The 21,563-nt window shown below is 43.4% G+C and overlaps 1 protein-coding gene across 7 annotated transcripts; it reads left to right on the top strand.

The window, feature by feature from the left end:
* Positions 1 to 9,610: 9,610 nt before the first annotated feature.
* Positions 9,611 to 17,245, top strand: EXO5 (exonuclease 5). Of its 7 annotated transcripts, none has more exons than XM_032160425.2 (4): positions 9,611 to 9,753; positions 10,296 to 10,466; positions 10,574 to 10,631; positions 13,972 to 17,245. In XM_032160425.2, the coding sequence occupies exon 4, from the start codon at positions 14,002 to 14,004 to the stop codon at positions 15,121 to 15,123; it is 1,122 nt and encodes a 373-aa protein (XP_032016316.1). In that variant the 5' UTR covers positions 9,611 to 9,753; positions 10,296 to 10,466; positions 10,574 to 10,631; positions 13,972 to 14,001; the 3' UTR covers positions 15,124 to 17,245. The 7 variants fall into 7 exon arrangements, with proteins under 7 accessions (XP_032016316.1, XP_058299167.1, XP_032016318.1 ...); XM_058443184.1 differs by having other exon boundaries at positions 9,611 to 9,722; XM_058443183.1 differs by having other exon boundaries at positions 9,612 to 9,734.
* The last annotated feature ends 4,318 nt before the right edge of the window (positions 17,246 to 21,563 follow it).

Consider the following 21,563-nt stretch of genomic DNA (forward strand, 5'->3'; position numbering starts at 1 on the left):
TGCAGCCATAAAAAATGATGAGTTCGTGTCCTTTGTAGGGACATGGATGAAACTGGAAAACATCATTCTCAGTAAACTATCGCAAGGACAAAAAACCAAACACCGCATGTTCTCACTCATAGGTGGGAATTGAACAATGAGAACTCATGGACACAGGAAGGGGAACATCACACTCCGGGGACTGTTGTGGGGTGGGGGGAGGGGGGAGGGACAGCATTAGGAGATACACCTAATGCTAAATGACGAGTTAATGGGTGCAGGAAATCAACATGGCACATGGATATATATGTAACAAACCTGCACATTGTGTACATGTACCCTAAAACCCTAAAGTATAATAAAAAAAATAAAATAAAATAAAATAAAATAAAATAAAAAATACAATCACTCTTAAAAAAAAATAATTAACACATGGAAGGAGACACAACTTTCTAATAAAAATTAATGAATAAGCATTAATTAAAATTGCTTATGATGTGGTGAAAGCTAAATACCAAAGCCAGCACAGTGATTTTTTTTGTTTTTTGTTTTTTGAGATGGAGTCTGTCTCTGTCCCCGAGGCTGGAGTGCAGTGGCGTGGTCTCGGCTCACTGCAAGCTCCGCCTCCTGGGTTCATGCCATTCTCCTGCCTCAGCCTCCCAAGTAGCTGGGACCACAGGCGCCCACCACCACGCCCAGCTAGTTTTTTGTATTTTTAGTAGAGACGGGGTTTCACCGTGTTAGCCAAGATGGTCTTGATCTCCTGACCTGGTGATCCACCCACCTTGGCCTCCCAGAGTGCTGGGATTACAGGCGTGAGCCACCGCACCCGGCCACTGATTTTGAACATGTTTTATTTTTCAATCTGATAACATTTTATGAAAGTTTTAGTGATTCTGTGTTAATGGATTTCCCATCAGGTCCCTCCCCACAGCCACTACTCCAGTTACGATCCGAAGCCTGGCACTTAAGATCCTCATTATATCTAGTCCTACCTTATAGCTTCAACTTCCGTTTACTTTCCTCCTTCCCATATGGGCTCTGACTAAAGTCATTCTGTTAGGATTCTTTAGGTTGCAAATAACTAGAAATCAACTGGGGCTACCTGAAGCCTCAAAGGAGGATGATGTTATTAGAAGGATATTGGGGTATCTCCTGGAATTCAGGGTCTGTGATACATGCTAACAGTGGACTGGGACCAGGTCTTGAAGGACTTTGGGAAACCCAAATCGTTTTTTCCTCTCCATCTTTCACCTCTGTTTCTGTCTTCATTCTGGCCCTGCATTTTTAAACACCTGATTGCAAATCATGGTTACTGTCAGTTCCATATTTTACATATTCTCAGTTTCCATCACCCAGACAAAAGCTGTCTTTCTCATTTTCGGTGTAAAATTCCTGGGGTAAAGATTCTTACTGGCCCAGCTAGGTCAGGTGCCAACCCTTAAATCAATTGTAGGCAGAGACGTCAGCTTTTACGGGAACCATATGGACGGAGTAGTGGCTGGAAGGGCAGGAGAGCAGTTCCCAGAGGAAGGGGTTAGTGTTTGTAGAGTTCCAAATCCTACCCATTCTTCAATGCCAGCTCATGGGATCAGGAGTTTAGAGCTGAGAAGGGTTTAGGAACTCACCTAATCTAAACCCATAAATGGAGAATAACCATCTTCAATTACTCATCCCATAACTGAGTCACATTTTTTAGCACATTTATTCCAAATTTGTCATCCTAGCTTTCCATACACCTGCTGTTAATTGGCCGAGTATAGCCACACTTTGCCATTTGAAAGATGTTTACTTTTTAGGTTTACTACTGCTCCGGGAAGCCTTATGTTATGCTTCAGAGCCTACCCACTGGCTTGGCTTGTTATCAGTGCCTGTTTGTTTATTCTGTTTACCCCATAGGCACGATTCCCTCCCTTTGCTGATCACAGAAACGTCCTTCTCTAGAGGTGTGTCAGTAGGCATAGTCTCTTGTCTAGCTAGACATTTTGTCTGGTTGATTTTTTTTTTTTTTTGAGACAAAGTCTCACTCTGTCCCCTAGACTGGAGTGCAGTGGCGTGATCTCGGCTCACTGCAACCTCTGCCTCCCAGGTTCTAGCAGTTCTCATGCCTCAGCAGTTCTCATGCCTTCTGAGTAGCTGGGATTACAGGCGTGCACCACCATGCCTGGCTAATTTTTTTGTATTTTATAGTAGAGATGGGGTTTCACCATGTTGACTAGGCCAGTTTCAAACTCCTGACCTCAAGTGATCTGCCCACCTTGGCCTCCCAAAGTGCTGGGATTACAGCTGTGAGCCACTGTGCCTGGCCTGTTTATTTTATTGACATCCCAACGCTTCTTTTTTAAACGCTAATTTTATTTGTATTTTTTATTTTAAAGACTGGGCCTTGCTCTGTTACCTAGACTGGAGTGCAGTAGCCCAATCATAGCTCACTGCAGCCTTGAACTGGGTTCAAATGATCCTCCCACCTCAGCCTCCCAAGTAGTTAAGACTACAGCCTCACATCACCACGCCCAGCTAATTTTTAAAATTTTCTGTAGACATAGGGGCTCACTTTGTTGCTCAGGCTAGTGTCAAACTCCTGGCCTCAAGTGATCCTCCCACCTCAGCTTCCCAAAGTGATGGGATTACAGGCATGAGCCATCACGCCCAGTCCCAATACTTCTTACTCTATATCTCTATCTCAGAAATCTCTCCTGAGCTCCAGATCATTGTATTCAATGTCCAGCTGGGTATCTCCACTTGGATATCCCATAGTCACCTCAAAGTTAGTATGTCCAAAACTCAACTCATCATCTTTTCAATAAAATCTGTATTCTGTAACCCAGGAAGTGGTACTACCATCTACCCAATTCTCCAGCTTAAACTTCGTCTCATCCATTACCTCCCCCAATCAGTCACCAAGTCGTGTATATTCTCCTCAGTCTATCTTTTTCTCTCCATTCCCATTACCAATGTGTTAATCAGGTTCTTAGCACTTTCTAACTGCTTAAAAGATTACAAACTGGTGTTTCTGTTTGTAATTTGGATTAATCTCTCTAGCCTCCCCACTGCTTCTAGAGTAATCATTCTAAAACATATGTCTAATCAAACCACATCATTGCTTAAAATCCCTCAATGATTTCTCATAACTTTAAGATAAAGGTAAGCCTAAGCAATATAGTGAGAACTTCTCTCTACAAAAATTTAAAAATTAGGCCAGGCGTGGTGGCTCATGCCTATAATCCCAGCACTTTAGGAGGCTGAGGCAGGTGGATCACCTGAGGTCAGGAGTTTGAGACCAGCCTGACCAACATGGTGAAACCCCGTCTCTACTAAAAATATAAAAAGTAGATGGGCGTACTGGCACATGCCTGTAATCCCAGCCACTCAGGAGGCTGAGGCAGAAGAATTGCTTGAACCGGGAGGTGGAGGTTGCAGTGAGCCGAGATCGCGCCGCTGCACTCAAGCCTAGGGGACAGAGTGAGACTTCGTCTCAAAAAAAAAAAAAAAAGAAAAAAAATTTTTTTTCATTTAGCTGGGCGTGGTGGTGCATGCCTGTAGTCCCAGCTACTAGGGAGGCTGAGGTGGGAGGATTGCTTGAGCCCAGGAGGCAGAGGTTACAGTGAGCCAAGATTGCACAACTATACTCCAGCCTGGGTGACAGAGCAAGATCCTCTCTAAGAAAAAAAAAAAGGTAAATTTCTTAGTACAGACCACTTGGTATAGAGCATTTCCTATTTGTCTAGAAGTGGCTCCCAAATTTCCACCCAAGCATATTTTGCTTCAGCTATAAAGATCTTAGGGTTCCCTAAATATTCCATGCTATTTCATGGTTTCTGGTCCTCAATGGTGCAATTTCCTCTTCTGTCCAACCTTTTTTTTTTTTTTTTTGAGATCGAGTCTCACTCTGTCGTCCAGGCTGGAGTGCAGTAGCACCATCTCGGCTCACTGCAACCTCCGCCTCCTGGGTTCAAGCGATTCTACTGTCTCAGCCTCCCGTGTAGCTGGGATTACAGGTGCCTGCCACCGTGCCTGGCTAATTTTTGTATTTTTAGTAGAGACTGGGTTTCGCCATGTTGGCCAGGCTGGTCTCAAACTCAACCTCAGGTGATCCTCCCTCCTTGGCCTCCCAAAGCGCTGGGATTACAGGTGTGAGCCACCGTGCCCAGCCCAACTTCTTTATTTAGTTAGCTCCTACTCATCCTCCCAGATTTAGTTTGCATCATACAAGGAAATGACATGTGATACACCTCACAAAATTTATACCTTTCTTGGATGAGCCCTTGAATTCTTGGCTGGATTGACTAAATAAAGAGATAAGCCTTATCCTATAGGATTTGAGAGCAGAAAGTGACAATGTGGGGTTTAAATTTTATAAAATTACTATGAAATCAGTTTGGGAGAACCACGTCTCAATATGAGGCAATAGCCCAGTGCAATAACTTACCATTTCAATTTGCTTTACATTGTTACTTGCTCCACGTCCCTCTTTTCTTTTCTTATTCTTGCTACCACGTGCTTAACACCTTCCAAATTAAAAAAAAAAAAAAAGGTAATCTAATCCTTGCCTCAAGCTCTGTTTTCTAGAAGACTTTGGCTACGATAGGCATAGAGTTTAACCCCAGTTTACCAATCAGGAACAATTTCTGTACTTATGTTTCAGCTACTAGGGAAACAGACTTCCTTTTTTCCCCACAATGGACACAAATCTGAAAGGCTTTCATGGTCCTGGGAGCTACTAGCAGTGGAAGAGGAGGGAGGCTGCCGGATATGGAGCAAACACAGGAGAAACAGATCCAAGAAATGGAAAGAGAAAACCGCTTGACTCAAGGGTTCATAATGTACCATATCCGAAGCTGCCTTCTTTTAGCAGAAGCATGCCCCAGTCATTCATGCTTAGCTCATTCTCACCCCCCACAACTTCCTAGCCTAGGGCGACCTCCTCCTGCTTTCTCCGACTAAAAATGCCCCTTTCAATTGCCAGAAATTGGAGTTTGACTCAAGAGTGAGGCTGATTGTCATATGAGGAATAGAAGATTCTCAAATACTGAATATTGTCAATGGAGTTCTCTTGAGTATGTAAAGAGTATGCCAATTATTGCCCCTATACCTGTGAGGAACACAATTTGAGCAAGATAAATTCTCTTCCTTTAAGGCTCTGATACTCTAGAGCAGCACTGTACAACAGAAATATAATGTAAGCCACAACACAAATGCAAACATATGTCATTTTAAATTTTCTAGCAGCTACATTAATACAACAAAAAACAGCAAATAAAATTAATTTTTTTTTTTAAGACAGAGTCACTCTGTTGCCCAGGCTGGAGTGCAGTAGTGTAGTCTTGGCTCACTGCAACCTCCGCCTCCTGGGTTCAAGTGATTCTCGTGCCTCAGCCTCCTGAGTAGCTGGGACTACAGGCACATGCCACTATGCCTGGCTCATTTTTGTATTTTTAGTAGAGATGGGGTTTTGCCATGTTGGCCAGGCTGGTCTTGAAATCCTGATCTCAGGTGATCCACCCACCTTGGCCTCCCATAGTGCTGGAATTACAGGCATGAGCCACCACACCCAGCTTAATTTTAAAATGTTTTATTTAACTCAGTTTTATTAGTCTGTTCTCATGCTGCTAATAAAGACATACCCGAGACTGGGTAATTTATAAAGAAAGAGGTTTAATGGACTCACCATTGCACAAGGCTGGAGAGGCCTCACAATCATGGTGGGAGGCGAAGGAAGAGCAGGCATGTCTTACGTGGCAGCAGGCAAGAAGCTTGTATAGGGGAACTCCCCTTTATAAAACCATCAGATATTGTAAGACTTATTCACTATCACGGGAACAGCACAGGAAAAACTCGCCCCCATGATTCAATTGCCTACCACTGGGTCCCTCCCATGACACATGGGGATTATTAAAATTCAAGGTGAGATTTGGGTGGAAGCATAGAGCCAAACCATATCACCAGTATATCCAAAACATTATCATCGCAAAATTTAATCAATGTAAACATTATTAGTGAGTTATTTAACCTTTTTTTTGTACTCAGTCTTCAAAGTGCTTGTAAATTTTATAATTATAGCACATTTCATTTTGGACTAGCCACATTTCAAGTCTTCAAGAGCCACATATGATTAGTGGCTACTGTATTGGACAGTGCAGCTCTGGGAGTAATCACATAAAGACTTACTCTGATATATGGTAGACTGTAGTCAGTACAATGTTAGGGGTACAATCCTGTGCTCCAAAAGACCAAGGAGGGAAGAATGGACACAGAGGAAAATGGGCCATTTGTGTCTAACAGTATTTTGATGGTTACAGACCTGGAGATGAAGAACCAAATCAGTGACTTTTGCATACAGGTGGGCCTTAAGGACTCAGACTTCCTAGGATAGCCTTTTGGGGAAAAGGGCATTCTTTTCTCAGTTTTGAGACCCACAGTCTTTAGGCCGAAAGTTTTGGGGAATATGGTACTATGTTTTGGATATTTATTTTCCCCACAAATTCCATGACTGTTTCTAAACCTCTTCTGCTTCACTCTACCCAGTGTCATTGCCCCTCAGACTCCATCTGAAGAGTGGTCCATGTGTGAAAGGGCTGGGGAGGGGTTTTCCTGGCATTCAGTTTACATCTCAAGTAAGAAAGGTTATGTTGGGGAAGAGGCAGAAAGTTTTTGTAGGCTCAATCCAGAAATGCATTCTCATATCTCAATGGATTAAAAAGCATTTCCTCAATGATATGGTTTGGTTGTGTCCCAACCCAAATCTCATCTTGAAGTGTAGCTCCCCTAATTCCCACAGATCATGGAGGAGGTACCTGGTAGGAGGTAATTGAATCATGGGGGCAGGTCTTTCCCATGCTGTTCTCGTGATAGTGAATAAGTCTCACAAGATCTGATGGTTTTGTTTTGTTTCGTTTTTGTTTTTGAGATGGAATTTCACTCTTGTTGCCCAGGCTGGAGTGCAGTGGCATGATCTCAGCTCACTGCAACCTCCGCCTCCCGGGTTCAAGTGATTCTCCTGCCTCAGCCTCCCGAATAGCTGGGATTACAGGCATCTGCCACCATGCTTGGCTAATTTTTTGTATTTTTAGTAAAGATAGGGTTTCACCATGTTGGCCGGGCTGGTCTTGAACTCCTGACCTTAGGTGATCCACCAGCCATGGCCTCCCAAAGTGCTGGGATTACAGGCGTGAGGCACCACACCCAGCTGACCTGATGGTTTTATAAAGGTTTGTTCCCCTGCACATGTTCTCTCTTGCCTGCCACCATGTAAGAGGTGACTTTGCTCCTCCTTCACCTTCCTCCATGATTGTGAGGCCTCTCCTGCCATGTGGAGCTGTGAGTCAATTAAATCTCTTTCCTTTATAAATTACCCAGTCTCAGGTATGTCTTTATTAGCAGCATGAGAACAGACTATTTAATACACTCAAATTCCGTTTTTTTTTTTTTTTGAGACAAGAGTCTCGGTCAGCCACCCAGGCTGGAGTGCCGTGGCATGATCTTGGCTCACTGCAACCACCATCTCCCAGTTTCAAGCGATTCTCCCATCTCAGCCTCCCGAGTAGCTAGGATTACAGGCACCTGCCATCATGCCCGGCTAATTTTTGTATTTTAGTAGAGACAGGGTTTCACCATGTTGGTCAGGCTGGTCTTGAACTCCTGACTTCAGGTGATCCGCCTGCCTCGGCCTCCCAAAGTGCCAGGATTACAGGCGAGAGCCACCGTGCCTGGCCTCAACTTACATATTTCTAAGAAAAAGAACATTTTCCTACATAAGCACAAAATCATTATGACACTTAAGAGACCTATAATTGATTAATAATATTATCTAAAACACAAGTCACTTCAAAATTTTCCCAACTGACACACCAGAGTAGCTGGGACTACAGGCACATATCACCACCCCCAGCTAATTTTTGTATTTTTTGTAGAAACGTGTTTTCACCATGTTACCCCAGCTGGTTTCTGAACTGAGCTCAACGGATTCACCCACTTCAGCCTCCCAGAGTGCTAGGATTACAGATGTGTGAGCCACTGCACTCAGCCTGTAGTTGTCTTAATTTAATTTTTCTTTCTTTCTCTTTCTTTTCTCTTTTTTTTTTTTTGAGACAGAGTCTCACTCTATCACCCAGGCTGGAGTGCAGTGGCCTGATCTCGGCTCACTGCAAACTCCACCTCCCAGGTTCAAGTGATTCTCCTGCCTCAGCCTCCCAAGTAGCTGAGATTACAGGCACCTGCCACCACACTTGGCTAATTTTTTGTATTTTTACTAGAAACGGGGTTTCACTATGTTGGCCAGGCTGGTCTCAACTCCTGACCTCAAGTGATCCTCCTACCTGGGCCTCCCAAAGTGTTGGTATTACAGGCATGAGCCACCATGCCTGGCCAATTTAATGTTTTTCTATTTTTGTTTTAAAATATTTACCTATTCTGAAGTCCAAAGATATTTTCCTATATTATACTCTGAAGGCTTTATAGTTTAGGATTTCACATTTAGGTCTTAATCCAGCTGGAATTGATTTTTGTGATGAAATGAGAGACAGAGGTCCTGTTTTTTGCTTTTTTTTTTTTTTTTTTGAGACGGAGTGTCCCTCTGTTGCCCAGGCTGGAGTGCAATGGTGTGATCTCGGCTCACTGCAACCTCCGCCTCCCAGTTCAAGTGATTCTCCTGCTTCAGCTTCCCAAGTAGCTGGGACTACAGGTGTGTGCCACCACACCCAGATAATTTTTGTACTTTTTAGTAGAGACAGGGTTTCACCATGTTGGCCAAGATGGTCTCGATCTCTTAACCTCGTGATCCGCCCGCCTCAGCCTCCCAAAGTGCTGGGATTACAGGCGTGAGCCACCGTGCCCGGCCTTCATATTGTCATAGAGCCTTCATTGAATAGACCATCTTTTCTCCATGGCTGTATGATGCCACCTTTGTCATAAATCCAGTTTTCAAGTATGCGTGATAAACCGTAAAGAAAAGCAAAGAGTCAAGTATCTGCTTTTGGTAAAATAAATAAATAAAAGAAAAGCAAAGTGTCATAAAAGTCGGGTTAGTGGTTTTATCAGGAAGTGTATCTGCAAAGAACCTGACACTATTCTTTTTTCGCTCTAATGACTTGGCTGTTCATAATAATTATACTTATCTTTGCTTTATATTTCAGAATAAAATTGTGTTATATTTATCAATAAAAGGTTAAAAGTAAGCAAACAACAACAACAAAAAATATTGATGGGGGGAGCGCCAGCATCTCTCAAAAGTGAGTTCGTGGTTTTGCTCTTACTGGAAAAGCTGGCGGGAGGTTCTAAGGTGGGGATGCTGAATCCACGGATGGCCAAGCGGAGACTCGGCACTTCACCGGGGGCAGGGACGGGCCCAGACCTTGCTCGGACTGTCCAGGTGGTAACTGGCAGACCTCGCCAGAGAGGGAACTTAAGGTCAGCTGCGCCCGGAATTAAGCGACCCACAGAAAGCGGCGCAAACAGAGGGACTGACCTGCTTTAGCGAGCTCCCAAAGCCTGCTCTCACATAAGCAGCACTCTCCTCCGCCCACAGAGACAGATTCCTGCTCCAGCCGCAGCCTCGCGAGGTAGGCGGCGCCGCGAAGACCTCTGGGAAGGCGGTCCGTGAGCAGCCGCGGGGCACTCTGGGACTGGGCTCTGGGCGGCTTTTTTGCGAGTGGCGGGCGGACTGTGTAGTCCGCTCCGGCAGCGCGCTCTGCCCGGCTTCATCAGTCTCCTCGCCGGGAGCAGCTCCGAGGCCGCGGCGAAACCAGGTGGAGTCCGAGGTTCGGAGGAGTATCCGAGGTTAGGGGAAGGCCGGAGAATGGGCTGGGAGGCTGCGTTTCGGAGCCTAGGGTTCTGTACCTGCGATTGCCGCGTCCCCCTCCCTTGGTGGGCGCGGCTCCCTGGAAGCGGCTCGTCTCGTCTTCCCCCACAGGCCGCGTTCCCGTTGTGGACCTTCGCCCTCGGAACACAGTGCTGTTGGCCGGGACTCCTTCCCAAGGTGTACGGCTCCCGGCTCTCATTCCTGGCTCTGCCAGAACTGTAGGAAGTGCGCAGTACACTTTAGGGCATGCATGGCACTCCCTGGGAGACAGTGTTTTAGGGCCAGAGGAAAGATCTCCCCTGAAGGCAAACGCCCGCTGAGCCCAGAAGTCCGGGCCGCACTGAACAAGTCAGGATGTTGCCATCGGCAATTCTGCAGAAGGCAGGAACCCATCAGAGAGAAAGAGCCGCTGTCATAAGGTCTCTTGCTTGAGCTTCTGGGTTGAGAATGGAGCTGGAAGAGGGAACTGATCTCGGAGCTCCTTGGGGACCTTGGTTATGTTTGACCCTTTTACTTTCAGGGAGCAGGGATCACATCAAGTCACTGCATCTAGAGTACGGGGGAAACGAAGAAATCATGGAGAGAGTTTGCCCCAGGAGAGAGGCGAGCGTTATGTAACCTAGGATCTGGGGTGGGTAACAGTCTGTGCAGTGTCAATCTGAGAGAACACCCAACGTGAGGGAATGGTCAGGTAAGAAAGGACCAGAAGTTCCGGTTCTACCATAGCAAGGACCTAAGTTGCTAATTTAGGTTCTTTAATGCAGACCTGGTCTTTCAGAACTTCTTTCTCTTCCCTAGCCTTGTCATTTCAGCATTCTGGCCTTCCCTATGAGGAGGAAGATCAACTAAGTCACAGGTGAATAGGTGTTTCTTCTAAAGTTTCATCTCCTTTGTCAGGGGGAATCGATACACTCTCTCATCTCTTCCTTGGGGAAAAAGAAAGGAGCTCTGTCTTAATCGAGTGCTAATATGTGTACTATATATATTAAGTGCTCAGCAGCTACATCTGGCTGGTGGATACAGAAATAAAGTTTCTTTATTGAAATTATTTAAAGCACGTTTACAGTTTATAACACTTGTGCAAATGTACAGCTTCTGTGTTTTACTATTGAAATATCCTGTAAAGCAATAATTTTATAGGATACTCTATAAGCAAAAGTCTTACTATTGTATCATTTTTATTCATTGCAGATAACTTTTCTTCTAGCTATGTTTTCTTTCATTAGTGACATTTAGACTATTTAAAAATCAGCTAAACAAAACCACAACTGATATTAATGACGTTTTCAGGGCATCACTTCTTACGCTTTGACATAGGAGTTGGTGCATTCACCTTATTTCACTGCTTATTAGAATAGCAAGAAGGAGACATTTGGTTCATAGCTATCTCTATCAGCTTAAATTCTATGTCAAATTATTTATTTTCCTGGCACTCAAAGTCAAACACCAGTAGACTGGTTGTATCTTGTTTTGCTTACTTTCTATGCAGGTTAGATATGTGGGGTTAGGAGGAAGGCTTAAAAAAAGTATCTTCATAAGATAATTTGCCTAGTTTCTTTTTTCTTTTTTTTTTTTATTGAGACGGAGTCTCGCTCTGTTGCCCAGGCTGGAGCACAGTGGTGTGATCTCAGCTCACTGCAAGCTCCGCCCCCTGGGTTCACGCCAGTCTCCTGCCTCAGCCTCCCAAGCAGCTTGGACTATAGGCGCCCGCCACCATGCCCAGCTAATTTTTGTACTTTTAGTAGAGACAGGGTTTCACCGTGTTAGTCAGGATGGTCTCAATCTCTTGACCTCGTGATCCGCCCGCCTTGCCCTCCCAAAGTGCTGGGATTACAGGCGTGAACCACCACGCCTGGCCGCCTAGTTTTTTAAGATTAAAAAATACTTGAAAGACAAAACAAACATAATGTGTGGTCTTTGTTTCCTGGATTAAAGAAAAGCTATCTAGGACATTTTGAGGACAGTTGGGGAAATTCACATATGAACTGGAATGTTAAGGAATTACTAATTTTGTTAGATGTGATAATGTAGTTATGAGGAGAATGTCATTTGTAAGACAGTATTGTGGTTATGAAGAAGAATGCCATTTGGAAATGTATGCTGAACCATTTAGATTTTAAAGTGTTATTATGATGTCTGTAATTTACCTTAAAATAGTTCAGCCAAAACAAAAAAGTACACACACAAGAAGTAAATACAGCAAAATGTCAACAGTTGTTCATCTACGTGGTGTGGACATGGGTGTTCGCTGTTTTATTCTTTCTACTTCTCTGTATGTTTGAAAACATTTTTTTTTTTTTTGAGATGGAGTCTTCACTGTGTCACCCAGGCTGGAGTGCAGTGGTGTTATCTCAGTTCACTGCAACCTCCACTTCCTAGGTTCAAGCGATTTTCCTGCCTCAGCCTCCTGAGTAGCTGGGATTACAGGTGCCCGCCACTACACTCGGCTAATTTTTTGTATTTTTAGTTTCACCATGAGGTGTATTTTTAGTTTCACCGTGTCGGCCAGGCTGGTCTCAAACTCCCGACCCCAGGTGATCCACCTGCCTCGGCCTCCCAAAGTGCTGGGATTACAGGCCTTAGCCACTGTACCCGGCCTTGAAAATCTTTATAGTAAAAAGTTGAAAGAAAAAAAGAGTACAGTACCCATCCCCATCCCACAGTAGGGTAGTGAGATATTGGATGTAAAACACTTGGCTCAGTGTCTGGCACACAAAAAATAACCGCGCAATAACTATTCTTTATTATAGCAGTAAATTTTGAGTTTTTAATAATGCTCTAATAGGCAGATTTTTTTCCCACTATAAGCTAGTTTCTTGGGAGGGAGAAAATAAATGTAATGGAAACCCCAGTTTAGTGACAGACACCAATTTCTATAATATTAACAGGATAATTTATGAAGTCAAGCTACTAATTTCCATGTGTCGCAGTAACATCCTCTTGTTATTTCATGCATTAATTTGTGTTAGACTATATTTATTTGTATTTATATATAGTTGATATTTGAATTATGCCATACTAGGTTCCTTGAACTGCATTTAAAAACAGTTATTGCAGAGCTGCTTTTTCTCAAGGAACAGTTTGTAGTTGAGGTTCATTTTGCTCATCAAGGACTTTGTATCAAGGGAATTGTAGAAGGTGGCCCATGGTAAACTTCTCAAACATTGTTCCTACATTTACAAAGATGTATATTCACTTAAAATAATGAAATACTCTTTCAAGTCAATAGAATTTTGCAGCAGAAAAGGCAAACCTTAAATCTCCTTTTTTTTTTTTTTTTTTCTTGAGACAGAGTCTTGCCCTGTCACCCAGGCTGGAGTGCAGTGGTGCAGTCTCAGCTCACTGCAACCTCCATCTCCCTGTTCAAGCAATTCTGCTGCCTCAGCCTCCCTAGTAGCTGGGAATACAGGTGTGTGCCACCATACTGGCTAATTTTTGTATTTTTAGTAGAGATGGGGTTTCACCATGTTAGCCAGGCTGGTCTTGAACTCCTGACCTCAAGTGATCTGCCCGCCTTGGCCTTCCAAAGTGCTGGGATTATAGGCGTGAGTCACCTGCCCGGCCTCAAAGCTCTTTTTATATCTGAAGAAACTGCGGCCAAGAAAGGTGATTTGCTCAAAGTCACACACAGTATGTTAGTGGAAGATCCAGGAATAAAACTATTTTTCCACTTAAAAAATTCTGCAGTGGCTCACGCCTGTAATCCCAGCACTTTGGGAGGCTAAAGTGGATGGATCATGAGGTCAGGAGATCAAGTCCATCCTGGCTAACACAGTGAAACCCCATCTCTACTAAAAATACAAAAAATTAGCCAAGCGTGGTGGCAGGCACCTGTAGTCCCAGCTACTCGGGAGGCTGAGGCAGCAGAATGGTGTGAACCCAGGAGGCGGAGCTTGCAGTGAGGTGAGATCGCGCCACTGCACTCCAGCCTGGGTGACAGAGACTCCATCTCAAAAAAAAAAAAAAAAAAAAAAAATTCTGCCAAGCGATATATATGGATTATATAAGGAACTCTATAGCAATACGTACCTGTACTATAACTCTATGGCATTACTAATTGGTCATAAATAAACTGGCTTTTTAAAAGAATGTAAATAAATAATTTGTCATGATTTTGTTTTTATCTCACTGAAATTTGAAAGTGCTTTTGAGAAAGTTTTTATTTGAACAATGCATTTCTTTAACATGTTATGCAGGGCCCTTCTAGCCCAATCCAGAGCTGTGCCATGGCAGAGACAAGAGAAGAGGAGACAGTGTCAGCAGAAGCCTCAGGGTTCTCAGACTTGAGTGACTCAGAGCTCCTGGAGTTTCTGGACCTAGAAGATGCCCAAGAGTCAAAGGCTTTAGTTAACACGCCTGGCCCATCTTCTAAATCCCTTGGGAAGGATGACAAACCCATAAGCTTACAAAACTGGAAAAGAGGATTGGATATCTTATCACCCATGGAGAGATTCCACCTTAAATATTTATATGTCACTGACCTGGCTACTCAGAACTGGTGTGAACTGCAAACAGCATATGGGAAGGAGCTTCCTGGTTTCTTGGCACCTGAGAAGGCAGCTGTGTTGGACACTGGTGCCAGCATACACCTAGCTAGAGAACTAGAACTTCATGATCTTGTGACTGTCCCAGTCACCACTAAAGAAGATGCTTGGGCAATTAAGTTTCTAAACATACTTTTGCTGATTCCTACCCTGCAGTCAGAAGGGCACATCAGAGAGTTTCCAGTGTTTGGGGAAGTGGAGGGTGTACTTCTTGTTGGAGTGATTGATGAGCTGCACTATACAGCCAAGGGGGAACTGGAGCTGGCGGAACTCAAGACACGCAGGCGCCCTATGCTCCCTCTGGAAGCTCAGAAGAAGAAAGACTGTTTTCAAGTCGGCCTATACAAATATATCTTTGATGCCATGGTACAAGGAAAAGTGACCCCTGCTAGCCTAATCCACCACACAAAGTTGTGTCCGGAAAAGCCACTGGGGCCATCAGTGCTGAGGCATGCCCAGCAGGGAGGCTTCTCTGTGAAGACTTTGGGTGACCTCATGGAACTGGTCTTCTTGTCTCTAACACTGTCAGATCTCCCGGTTATTGATATCTTGAAGATTGAGTATATCTACCAAGAGACTGCCACTTTGCTGGGTACTGAGATTGTAGCCTTTGAAGAGAAGGAGGTGACAGCCAAGGTGCAGCATTATATGGCCTACTGGATGGGCCACCGAGAGCCCCAGGGAGTTGACGTGGAGGAGGCTTGGAAGTGCCGGACATGTACCTATGCAGACATTTGTGAGTGGAGAAAGGGCAGTGGAGTGCTCAGCTCTACACTGGCACCCCAAGTCAAAAAAGCCAAATGAATAGAAGGTATGCTTTCAAGAATGTTGATCCTTCCTGCTCCTGCTGTACCTAAGCAAAAGAGGACCAGTCTCTGAGCTTGGCTTTTATGGAGAGTGTTCTTATTTTGGTTCTTTTTTTTATTTCCACAACCTCTAACCACATTCAGTCCAGGACCAAGGCTCAGGGATGAGTGGGAGAGATGGGTTATACTGTCCGTGGAGCTTCATCATGATTGCCTAAGAAGACAGATGCTCATCATGGCTGGAATGAAGGTATCCTTCAGTAAACATTGCTTTCCTAAGAAAATTCTTCAGTTTCTGATAAGTCATCCCTATTTTTATCTTGATCAAGGCTTTCTACAGTTACATCATAAAATGAAATGCTGTCCAGGACAGTTGAACTGATGGTTTTTTCATAATTGCAGTCCTTCAAAGATGACCACCATACATAGTTGTGTACGTGTTATTCCAAGCCTTTAAATACATACATAAACATATTTTTGAATCAGAATGAGCAGACCAAAACATAAACATAATAAATATTCTCAAAGAGACAAGGGAAGATGAAGTAGAGACAGGAAGTCATAAATATTAGATATGAAAAACATAATACATGGCTGGGTGTGGTGGCACATGCCTGTAATCCCAGCACTTTGGGAAGCTGAGATGGGTGGATCACCTGAGGTCAGGAGTTCAAGACCAGCCTGACCGATATGGTGAGAGCCCATCTCTACTAAAAATACAAAAATTAGCCTGGGGTGGTGGCGTGCGCCTGTAGTCCCAGCTACTTGGGAGGTGGAGAGAGGAGAATAGCTTGAACCTGAGAGGCAGAGGTTACAGTGAGCTGAGATCATGCCACTGCACTCCAGCCTGGGCAACAGAGTGAGACTCTGTCTTAAAAAAAAAAAAAAAAAGAAATAATACATGAAGTAACATGTAACACTCACTTATTACAATCCAGCAGTAGCAGTCCTGGGTATATGCTGGAAGAAACATACATGTACAATAGAAAATGTGAACACGAATATACTTTGTAGCACTTTCACAATAGCAAAAGCCTAGAAGCTACCCAGGTGCCCATCAGCAGAAGAGTGGATAATGTACAGTAGCCAAAACAAATGAGCTACAGTGACATAAAACAATATGCATGAATATTAGCAGCACAACATTAGGTGAAAAAAGTCCTAAAAATTACATACAGCATGATACCCTTTTTATAAGGTGAAAAATAACATTTAAAGGAAAATGTAAAGGTAGTGGAGAGGAATCCCCATGCATCTTAGAAGGCAGTGGAGCTCTTAACTACAAACATCATCAAAGAAGCTAGAGGAAGGAATGATACGGACGTCATCTGGAAGATAAGGACTTGTTTGTGGTGACACTACTGGAGAATCTGCAGAAGTCAATGCATGGGGAGGGCAATTGGCAGGGGTAGAGTTTCTGTATTAACTGGAACGTTAAGAGCCAACAGAACATGGTGAATGTTGTTAGTATGATTCCTTGTTATACATGAGCTGGTAAATCCTGGACATCTGTAGGAGATAAGGTAGGTTGTCTCTGGAGGCCCTTCTTCACATACTCTTCTTATGGACCCTGGAATCTTATGACTCTTTACTGAGTGACTCTTATGGCCGGGCACTGTGCTAAGCACATTATAATTAAATCTGTATCCATTATCTCCAGTGAGGGAACTGAAGCCTAGAAGGGTTATATAATTTTCTCAGCTGGGTGTGGTAGCTCACACCTGTAATCTTAATACTTTAGGAGGGCAAGGTAGGAAGATCACTTGAGGACAGGAGTCCAAGACCAGCCTGGGCAACATAGCAAGATCCCATCTCAAAAAAAAAAAAAAAGCCAGGCATGGTGGTGCATCCCTGTAGTCCTAGCTGCTTGGCAGGCTGAGGCAGGAGGATCACTTGAACCCAAGAATTCAAGGTTACAGTGAGCTATGATCATGCAACTGCAAAAAAAAAAAAAAAGTTTCCAGGGTTCCACTGTTTGAAAGTGGTAGACTCCAGGCTAGATATGTCTGACTGCAGTGCTTATGCTCTCAATCATTATGCTATTAAAGTTTTCTTGTTGAACCTCCTGGACTGTATGTTATTATAGGCCCTAGTAAGTTTAGAGTTAAATGAACCTAAATTCACTGGACCTATGGGATAAATGGTATTAAGCTAATAGTCTTCAAGAAAAGAAATTGCTCAAGTTCTATAGCATCATCTTAGTTATACTAGAAGTTTTAAGAACAGGAAAAAGGGCTGGGCGCGATGGCTCGCCTGTAATCCCAACACTTTGGGAGGCTGAGGTAGGCAAATCATCTGAGGTCAGGAGTTGAAGACCAGCCTGGCCAACATGGTGAAACCCATCTCTACTAAAAACACAAAAATTAGCTGGGTGTGGTGGTACACGCTTGTAATCCAAGCTACTTGGGAGGCTCAGGCAGGAGAATCGCTTGAACCCAGAAGGCAGAGGTTGCAGTGAGCTGAGATCACACCACTGCACTCCAGCCTGGGCGACAGAGTAAAACTCTGTCTCAAAAAAAAAAAAAAAAAAAAAAGAAAAAATTTGCCGGGTGCAGTGGCTCACGCCTGTAATCCCAGCACTTTGGGAGGCCGAGGTAGGCGGGTCACCAGGTCAGGAGATCAAGACCATCCTGGCTAACACGGTGAAACCCTCTCTCTACTAAAAATACAAAAAATTAGCTGGGTGAGGTTGCAGGCGCCCGTAGTTGCAGCTACTCCGGAGGCTGAGGCAGTAGAACGGCGTGAACCCGGGAGGCAGAGCTTGCAGTGAGCCGAGATCGCATCACTGCACTCCAGCCTAGGCGACAGAGCGAGACTCCGTCTCAAAAAAAAAAAAAAAAAAAAAAAAAAACAAGAAAATTTGTTTTCAGATACTGATGTTACTGAGAATTCAGTAATTCCTTGAGACTTCAAATCCTTATTTTAAAGTTAACATCTTCCGGTTATAACCTTAGGGTTTCTCATAAGTTGAGACATCTTTACTTGGGACCACCCCAGGATCACTGCTTATGAATGTTTGTGCCCCCTCAAATTAGTATGTTGAAATCCAGACCCTCAATATGGTAGTATTAAGAGGTGGGCCTTTGGGAGGTGATTAGGTAATGCGGGAACAGCCCCCATGAATGGGATTGGTGCCCTTATAAAAGAGTTCCAAGGGAACTCTTAGTCTTTCCATCATGTGAGGACACAGTGAGAAGGCGCCTCCAAAACTATGAGAAATACATTTTTGTTGTTTATAAGCCGCTCAGTTTGTGGTATTTTGTTATAACATCTCGAATGACTAAGACAATCACTGATGCTGTTTTCTATAACAAATACCTTCCTGATTCAGCCTTTGCATGTCTAATAATGTCATCTCTCCCTTATGAATTCTGCCTAACATGTCTGAACTCCAAATTACAGCCCTGTTGGATGTTTGTTTAGTGAGTGGATAAAAGAAAAGAGATGTCACAACAAAGCTATTTCTTGATTTTTAAAAAATTGCTTTCTGGGCCAGGAAATGAGTTGAATACCTTAATTGGGATTAGGATCAATTGTTTATAATAGAAATCACCAAAACAATAGTGGTTAAACAAAACAGAAATGTATTTCTCACTTAAAAGAAGCCCAACTATAGTTAGTTCAGGACTGGTGTGGCACCCTGTGATGTCAAGAGCCCAGATTCCTTCCCTCTTGTTTCTCTGACATAAACATGTATCTTCTTCATAGTCCAAAATGGCTGCCCAAAATCCAGTCACCCATTACACATTCAGCATAAAGTTAGAATAGCAGAAAGGCACCCTTTTATGGACACTTTTAAAATGTGTACTACTACTTTCACTTACAGCCCACTGGCCAAAATTTGGTCACTTTGTCATAGCTAGCTGCAAGAAAGGTTGGGATGTGTAGTTTTTATTCTCACTAAGCATATGCCCTGACCAAAACTAAATTCTATGACTGCAAAAAAAAAAGGGAGAATGGAGAGAGGATTTGGAGAAAATAGCAGCATAGAAAGCACCAGAAATCTGTCTCCCGGCCTAGACAGCAGCTGCATTGGCAGAATCTATCTGATGTAACTATTTTGGAATCTGGAGTCTATTGAAATTTTGCAGCTTCCAGGGGAAGATGATAAATTGTAGTCAATTTTGGTCAATTTCAACTCTTAGGATGGTAGTAACTTCCAGTTCCTCACCCCTCAGTCCTATGGCGACAGCTGTGCACATATTTCTGGAGCAGTTTACACATAGCTTGATTTTTTCCTCCTTCATTTTTCTCTTTTAACCCCTTTTGGGAGCAAGACATTGAAGACTAGGACATTCAAAAGCAACTGCATATATGGGGAAACTAGAAAATCACCATGTATGCTGAGAGGAGGTGCAGGATTAGAAAAGGCCTGAGTAGAAAAGTTTATATTTCGTGCTGATTCTTGGGACAGACACAGCCTAAACAATGAAAGAAATAGAAACCCTGAGGAATGAGGAAAATCTGATATCCAGAGTTACCACATTAGATTAAAATGTCTAGTTTTTGGCCGGGCATGGTGGCTTACTCCTGTAATCCCAGTGCTTTGGGAGGCCAAGGTGGGTGGGTTGCTTGAGGTCAGGAGGTCAACACCAGCCTGGCCAACATGGCTAAACCGTGTCTCTACTAAAAATACAAAAAATTAGTGGGGTGTGGTGGTTCTGAGGTTTTGGGACTCACACTGGCTTCCTTACTCCTCAGCTTGCAGATGGCCTATCTTGGGACTTTACCTTTTGATCATGTGAGTCAATACTCCTTAATAAACTCTCTTTCATATATACATCTATCCTATTCTGTCCCTCTAGAGAACCCTGACTAATACAGTGGATGACAGCACATCTGTTTACAGCATGGATGACTATTTTAAGCCCACTGTTGAGACCTACTGCTCAGAAAAAAAGATTCCTTTCAAACTGTTACTGCTCATTGATAGTATACCTGTTCATCCAAGACTTCTGATGGAGATACATAAGGAGATTATTGTTTTCATGTCTTCTAACACAACCTCCACTCTGCAGCCCATGGATCAAGGAGTCATTTTGAATTTTAAGTGTTGTTATTTAAGAAATACATTTCATAAGGCTGTAGCTGCCATCATAGAGATTCCTCTGATGGATTTGGGCAAAGTAAATTGAAAACCTGCTGAAAAGGAGACGCCATTTTAGATGCCATTAAGAATGTTGATATTTGGTGGCTCACGCCTGTAATCCCAGCACTTTGGGAGGCTGAGGTGGGTGGATCACAAGGTCAGGAGATCAAGACCATCCTGGCTAACATGGTGAAACCCTGTCTTTACTAAAAATACAAAAAGTTAGCCAGGCATGGTGGCAGGTGCCTGTAGTCCCAACTAATTGGGAGGCTGAGACAGGAGAATGATGTGAAGCCAGGAGGCAGAGCTTGCAGTGAGCTGAGATTGTGACACTGCACTCCAGGCTGGGCAACAGAGTGAGACTCCGTCTCAAAAAAAAAAAAAAAAAAAAGTGTTACCTTATCTTCAATTTTTTGCAAAAGTTTGAGAACTGGTATTGCTTCTTCTTTAAATGTTTGGTAGAATTGACTAAAAAACAACATTCTTAAAAAAAGAATGTTGATATTTTAACCTCTAACCAAGACAACTAGAAATAAAAGTGGAGCCTGAAGATGTGACTGAATTGCTGTAGTCTCATGATAAAACTTGAACAGATAAGGAGTTGCTTCTTATGGACAAATAAAATGGTTTCTTGAGATGGAATCTGCTCCTGGTGAAGATGCTGTGAATATTGTTGAAATGGCAACAAAGGATTTACAATATTACATAAACTGAGTTGATAAAGCACTGGCAAATTTTGAGAAGACCAACTCAAATTTTCAAAAAAGTTCTACGGGGGTAAAGTGCTATCAAACGGCACTGCATAGTGCATGCTACAGAGAAATTTTTTTTTTTTTTTTTTTTTGAGACAGTTTCGTTCCTGTTGCCCAGGCTGGAGCACAGTCCCAGCTCACTGCAACCTCTGCCTCCCCAATTCAAGCGATTCTTCTGCCTCAGCCTCCTGAGCAGCTGGGATTACAGGCATGTGCCACCACACCCAGCTAATTTTGTATTTTTAGTAAAGATGGGGTTTCACCATGTTGGCCAGGCATGTCTCAAACTCCTGACCTCAGGTGATCCACCTGCCTTGGCCTCCTAAAGTGCTGAGATAACAGGCATGAGCCACCGTGCCCAGCCTGAGAAATCTTTGTGAAAGGAAGAGTCAACCAATGGGGCAATCTTCATTGTTGTCTTATTTTAAGAAATTGCAAGGCTGAGCATAGTGGCTCATGCCTATAATCCCAGAACTTTGGGAGGCCAAAGTAGGAGGATCACTTGAGGCCAGTAGTTCACAACTAGCCTGGGAAACATAGTGAGACCCTGTCTGTACAAAAATTTAAAAATTAGATAGGTGTGGTGGTGGACACATC

Source organism: Hylobates moloch, unplaced genomic scaffold (assembly GCF_009828535.3).
Source record: "Hylobates moloch isolate HMO894 unplaced genomic scaffold, HMol_V3 SCAFFOLD_8, whole genome shotgun sequence".
NCBI classification, from domain to species: Eukaryota; Metazoa; Chordata; class Mammalia; order Primates; family Hylobatidae; genus Hylobates; species Hylobates moloch.

Coding starts and splice junctions, on each gene's coding strand:
- EXO5 (XM_032160425.2), top strand. CDS start 14,002: ATGGCAGAGACAAGAGAAGAGGAGACAGTGTCAGCAGAAGCCTCAGGG.